Raw genomic sequence first — 7,046 nt, forward strand, 5'->3', positions numbered from 1 at the left:
AAGACACTCACTGCGCCCGACGGTTGTCGGTCGACGCGATTCCATGCGCAAGGCCACGACGCTGACGCAACGGATCGTTTTAAAGATTAGACTGCGTCGTCTAGTGCTCACAGGCATCGGAGTTTGATTCGTCGGCCGACCGTCGCAAGACGCAGTGAGTGCTCGGCTTTAAGACAATAAGTATTGCCAATGCGTTCAATATTTTTAATTAGAATTGCGCACGTGTACATTTTAAAGTTATAAGCTTTTAAGTTTACTACAAATGCAGGCCTATTGTTTTTTTTCTCACCATAGTGGTGTTTCAAAGTAGTTTGCAGCATTAACTTTTTCACCTGATTTTTAAACATGCATGAAATTTAAAGCCAGGTACTCACTGAGCCCGATGGCCGACGCGATTCTATATATATATATATAAAAAAAAAAAAACCGCAACGCAACGGATTGTTTTAAATGATAATGATAATAAATCCGTTCAGCAGACGGCATCGCGACTGCCGTAAGACGCAGTGCGTGTCTGACTTAATAGTATTATAATAGTTTTATAATTTAGATATTATATTAACCTCATTAGCCCATATTATGACTCCTGTATATCACATCTATATTCCATTAGTAAATAACATGTCATGTAATGGCTATTCCTAATATAGAATTAATAACTAATAGAACTAATGAACAAATCGAATAATTAACCAGGAAGCTTTATGGTAAACAACTATACGATAAGTACCATACTAATATAGGTTTATAATTATCATATTAAATTTGATATTTGAGTAGGAATACGTACTTTCTCGATGTAAATTAAAAAAAACATATAGTCCATGGGTTAGCAGGGGTCACCGTGCACTGCCCCCCCCCCCACTCACCCTCCAAAGTCCACAGTTAAACTTCCTTGATATTTTTTTGTTCCCAAGTCATATAGAATGAGAAAATCAAATCGATGTTTACATGAACTTTGGGATGCATTGCAGGTACTGAGTCATTTTATGATGATTGTTAGTGATTTATATTACATGCAAATTTTGGGGTGGGGGTAACTCTTGCGTTCATAACTTTTGTAAACAAATATGCATGCATTTGGTACCAACATGAGCATATTGGTAGCTCAATCACTTAAATTTTGAAAATTCGGAATCCGACGATTACTGACGTCATTACTAGTCACATTTTAGATATTATTGGTCCGTGAATAAATAGACCTGTGACTGGATTTAAGTCTTGAAAAGGGCAAAATAGATTTTGTTGGAATCTCAAAGTCGATTTTGCGAAGCGAAAAAATGCGCAACCAATCAGAGATCAGAAATCGTACCGAAGATTTGACTCGCGCGAAAATTCGCCTAGTGGAAAACAGGCCGGTATTACTGCGCAATCTGACGCACGATAATCAATAGTAGACTACCAGAAATACGTATCCATTGGACAAAATTGCAACACATCATTTTACGATCTAAATAAAACTTAATTATGTGTAGAGGTCCGACTGTCGTAGTTTCGTTGGAACGCAATCCTATTTCAAAAAGTACTGCTACGAAGGATCGAACCGTGTGCTGCATCATGTTCAAGTTTCGAACTCTATTCAAATTCTGATGGGGCGCCCCCTATCTCGTGTTAGCACTTTTTTTTAACGTTCCATTGCCTGCATACAAAATCAGGGCAGTCGGACCTCTTTGCAGTTTTATACTCTTTGCTACCACCTAACTACACCGACAATTAGTAGACGGCGTTATGTCATTTAGCGTTCACAGGGAGCGGAGTTGGATTGGTCGTGCGACGCTGTGAGTGCCCGGCAAGATTTAAGGGTTTTGCACGTTAACCTGCACCCACCAGCGGTGGTACCCACTCCCATTCATGTGATCATTTAGATGAGCCTGCACTGATCTGCCATGCTTGTTAAAATATCAACATCATTTAGCATTATTTTCTATATTTTAACTGACTGTTTTAATATTCACCCCTTAGTTCCTTGCAAGGACCCCCATTGAAATAAATTAACTTGTGCTAATATACTTCGTCTTTGCATCCATTCGTTATATTTTTAGGCAATTTAATTTTACATTTCAATTTTAATAAATGCTGCTAACTTGTATTTTTGATGTTGAAATTTTATTAAATTAGATGGATGCCATAATAAAGGAAAAACAAATTATTCCTGTGATTGCAAAAGTATTTTTATAAATCGTCTGATGAACAATTTAGATGATATCCAAACATGCGATCTCAAATGCTTCTTAAGAGATCGACTTTGAAGTAAGAAAATGTGAGAAATTAAAAAATGAAGGTATATATCTTACAAGATGACAGGTAGACGAACCACTATTAACAAAATGTGAGCAATGGCTACATTGACGATCAAAAGGTTGGCTGTTGTATGCGGCTTGCGGTAGTTAAGGACGACGATGATCAATAATATGTTGGCTATAAAGGAGAATGCGCATATAATCTTTTGTATCACGTGTAAAAACTCCGGCACAGGAGAGAACGGCGGCAATGTCGTCGAAATGTTCGAAAAAGAATCATCCGTGAAAGTGGTATACGGTGTCTCTGTATTCATGTTTGTTAACATCGAGGACCACCTGCAAAGAAAACAATGGAGAGGGAAAATGTCATTTTAATTAGGAAAAAAAAAACCAAAACAAAACCAAAAACAAACACAAAAACGAAATCTTTAAAAATATAATTGAGTATCTCAATCTCAGTACTTTGAAACAGGAGTGGGACGCTTTGGAACAGCCTGACTAATCTCGGAATTACACATTTGACAATAAAGTTTATCTTGTATCTTGTAATATAGGCTATTTAAAGGTCTGCCAACACATGGTCCATACAGTCATATTTTAAATATTGAAATAATGTGATACCAATAATTGGGTGTAATCATTGTGTTGCTGTTGCCAGAACTTTAAAAGCGTGCATCTTGGGGTCTAACTTTAAAAAAACAAAGGGCCATGTTCTTATAATTCGTAATTTTATTTCACTCAAAACGTAATGAGTCTGGTAGGCGAAAAAGGGAACATGTCCCTACAAGATGCCTACCAGATGTTCGTACATCACTGCCATTACCATTAATAAGACATGTGGCGTATGGATAGTGGGGTAGGTTAACGATGTGTTCAAAAGACGGGCACCCACTGCGGTTGTCGGTCGACGCAATTCTGTGGAGAACGCAACGCCACGACGCACGTGCAACGGATTTTTTTTAATGACGATCCGTTCAGATTGCCACTGACAATCAGCAGACGGCGTCGCATTGTCTAGCGCCTACGGGGATCGGAGTTGTATTCGTCGGCCGACGGTCGTACGACGCAATGAGTGCCCGGCTTAAGGAACCAAAGGTCGTGAGTTTGAATCGCGTCTTGGTATTCAATTTTTTAGCCCAATTTTAAGACACTTTATTTTTTCTATTTTAAGACATTTTAATTTTGTACAAATGAACATTCTATCTTATTAGCTCTTCCAAATTTGTTTTTGTCAACCAGCTCTCAAATATCTTAGAATGTTCAATTATACAAAAAAAAAGTCAACCAGCTCTCAAATAGGCCTATCTTAGAATGTTCAATTATACACAAAAAAAAAACAAAAACAAAAAAAAACGCACTATGAGAAATGAGAACTATGAGAAATTTTAGAGCCCCAAAAAACCCGTAAAAAACAGCTAATTTCCATCGTTTTCGCGTTATTACAGACGCACGTCCCGTTTATGTAGCCCAAAACAAATCGTATTGGAAAGAAATTAGGTCTATATATAGCATGCATTGGGATTATTCTCTCATAGTTTATATATTATAATATGCTAATAAGCAAAATAAACATACAATCAAATACCAATCATTTAAAGATCCTGCATAATCTGAGCACTTGATGCTTATAATCAAAGGCCTACATAAATTGTAGGTTTGAGACCATCCTTAGTATCAATTGGGTTAAGATTCTGATCGTAAAAGCAAAAAGCTATTTGAGCGAGACCAGTTTGTGAGATAATTTAAGAATAGCTTGATTAGTTCAATAAAAACTCATGTTTAAACGCTTTAAACAAAACCTAAAGTAGAATATAATACAGTGCAAATATAGGCCTACTAATAACGAAATCACGAGGATAAACAATATAGTTAAGCAACATTCAAAAAATCCCACTATAATTGTCAATGTCCACCAACATGTCAAGTAAAATCTTCCGGCAAACAGCTTAAAAATGAGCAACGTCAATGACCACTGGCAACAATGCATATGCCAAAAATACCCAATCCAATAATCCATGTTAACTTTCTTATTTCAGTCCAATGGTCGAATATACTAAACCGCCTCCACCTACGTCACTGAAGGACGGCAAAACAATAATTTTGTAGCTTGTTATTTAAGAGCTATAATCTCTAATGGATGATTTTCTATAATATTGTAGCTTAAAATACTGTATGTGATAAATATTTATAAAGATCAAATAAGTTTTCAAAACTTGCAATGAGATATAAATCGAAATTATTCATTGTTTGCATATTTACACATTTTCACTACGAAAACCATTATACAGCTTCCCTAAAGGGTCTATGCAAGAAATATAAGAATGTTATTATGCATCTTTCATTTTTTTTTTGTAGAAAACATTTTCTTGAATTTTCATTTATTAGCTACTACTCAAATATAGTATGGAAATTAAGGTATTGGATTTTATTTCTTAAGTCTATTAGTCTGTCTTAGGCTGATACTTCAACTGTTGACCAATGGTTGGCGACGAATCCGTCCGCGTTCCGTATGAGCGCTTCCCGACGCACGTCCAGTCCAGTGTCGGTGGCAGGGATCGCCGTCATCGCGCGCACCCCATTGTATTGAGATCTCTCTGGTACGACACCGACCTATACCATTGGTGCGCTGTCCTAGCCTGCGTTTTTGATTTGTAAATATGAAGTAGTGCTATAATAATAGTGTCTATTATATATAATAATGTTATATACAATATACGTTACAAATATTTTTTTATTTAATAAATCTATGTTTGTATATTTATACTTTTGATATATACATATAAATGACATAGGCTTAGGCCTATATATATATATATATATATATATATATATATAATCTATATTATATTATTATTATAATTAATATGGTTATTTTCAATAGTAAACGATACAGATAACAAAACTCACGGAAAATGAAATTTAAACGCTTCTATACTAAGGGATAAGATATAGTAATCAATAATATTATGTTTGATATAATCATGGTATAATCCTGTTTCTATGAAGTGATTCTCGTCATCGGCCTTGGACAGACATTTGTTAATAATTTGATTTACATTTAAGCAATCTTGTTGGCAGACACCCGAGGATACATTTCTTTTATGGTTTTATGTACTTTTAAATTTATGAAATGTAAATGTTATTCATAATACGTTATAGACCTGCGGCTCATGTACTTCATCACTAATAATAATAAAAATAATAATGAACAACAATATTAATATTAATAATAATAAATTTAATAATATTGGACACAATGCTCAACAGTTATATGCCAACATAGTCTATAGACCCATATAGGCCTAAAGGAAAGTAAAAGAAAAGATTTGTGGTGAGAAAAAAAAAATTATACTGAACCAAGGAAACAAATTCCCAGAATGAGATTAGAATAGACTGGAGGCAGGAATAATCACTAATAAGCATCTGAATCGTTCACCTGCAATTGAGGACCACCGACTGACATTGGTTGGACGGTATAGCCGGACGCGCATACACACACTGCCCCGACCGTCGTCGGCCGGCGCGATTCCACGGAGAATGCAACGCAACAAGGTGGCGTAAAGTATCGTTCAGTCTGCTATCGACAATCAGCAGACGAAATCGCGTCGTCAAACGTTTACTTTACAGAGATGGATTTTGTCTGCCGACGTACGACGTATTTTATGCCACGCTTAAATTAAAGAGCACAGATGCGTCATAGTTTAAGGCATATATTCTCGTCTACAATACAGTATATAACAACTCTTGTATCCCCTCCCACCACCGTTATGATAAAGATAAAAGCATGGGGGAAAGATAAGCCTATAGGCGCTATATTTGAAACCAAAAAGCCAAATCAACCAAAATCAACAGAATAATGCCCATAGACCAACTTGAATTGTTGATTTATTGATTGAATTGACAATTTTCAATTGCGAAAAGTGACGAAGACCTACCTTTTATATGCTGAAATACAGGTAGATAAATCTACATAAAATCAACCAAACTGAAAAAAAAATGGTCACCCTGGGCACTCGAACACGATATCTTCAAAGAGTACCACCAAAAAGCTTTAAGTATCAGGAATGATTGCCGAATGTGTATCTACATCCAGTAACCTTGCATCGTCTGCACTTCTTTAATCGGCGGGAAACATTAATGGATCTTCTTGTAATGATGCCAGTTTATAAAGATCGGTGAATGGACGCCGCAAGAGGGAGCTAGCTACTTGCACATACGCATTTTATTATATTTTCATTTTCAGTGTGTAATGCAAAAAAAAATGTTGCTATTGGCTGAACGTTGTTCATGTGATTAATAACAAAAGGTATCCCGATAATGATTTCCTTAAAATGGCACTCTTAATAATCTGACGTCATAATTCACTTCGCGCTCTTATCCATCATTCTTTTCCCGTATGCAAGTTCTCAATCATTTTGATGTGATACAATTCGTAGGCCTACTACTCATCACTTATGCACGCGCTTACTGGCCGTGAGAACAAGGGAACTGCGATCACGAAAATATGCTATAATCCTATATCACTGTGAAACCATATTACCCCTGTTATGTTAATAAATTATTAATTGAATGGCTTCAATATAGTTATGAATTCTTATAGCAAGGATGATATATCTTAGGCTGAGTGGAAATTCGGAAGAATCGCTTATCTAGATTACGTCTCACTGCGTTTTTCATAAGTTGTACTAAGTAATGTTGTTATAGTTAAATTGTTTAAGATAATGGCGTTAGATAATTGAAAGAGCGGTCGAAAGTTCAGCTGCTGCCATAATCTGTCAGACTCTGTCTTATTGACTTCTCACACGC

At 36.0% G+C, this 7,046-nt stretch overlaps 1 protein-coding gene across 1 annotated transcript in view; it reads right to left on the reverse strand.

The window, feature by feature from the left end:
- LOC117103154 (endothelin receptor type B-like) overlaps window positions 1-6,361 on the reverse strand; it is a 13,578-nt gene extending 7,217 nt beyond the window's left edge. Inside the window, exons 1-2 of the mRNA XM_033243664.1 lie at window positions 6,176-6,361; window positions 2,295-2,576 (exon numbers count right to left, since the gene is read on the reverse strand). Of these exons, the coding sequence (XP_033099555.1) occupies window positions 2,295-2,566 (272 nt within the window). The 5' untranslated portion in view covers window positions 2,567-2,576; window positions 6,176-6,361. The remainder of the gene's footprint in view (window positions 1-2,294; window positions 2,577-6,175) is intronic.
- Window positions 6,362-7,046: the final 685 nt, after the last annotated feature.

Source organism: Anneissia japonica, unplaced genomic scaffold, assembly GCF_011630105.1.
Source record: "Anneissia japonica isolate Jap-2015-1 unplaced genomic scaffold, ASM1163010v1 scaffold287948_len850469_cov200, whole genome shotgun sequence".
Classification (NCBI taxonomy): domain Eukaryota; kingdom Metazoa; phylum Echinodermata; class Crinoidea; order Comatulida; family Comatulidae; genus Anneissia; species Anneissia japonica.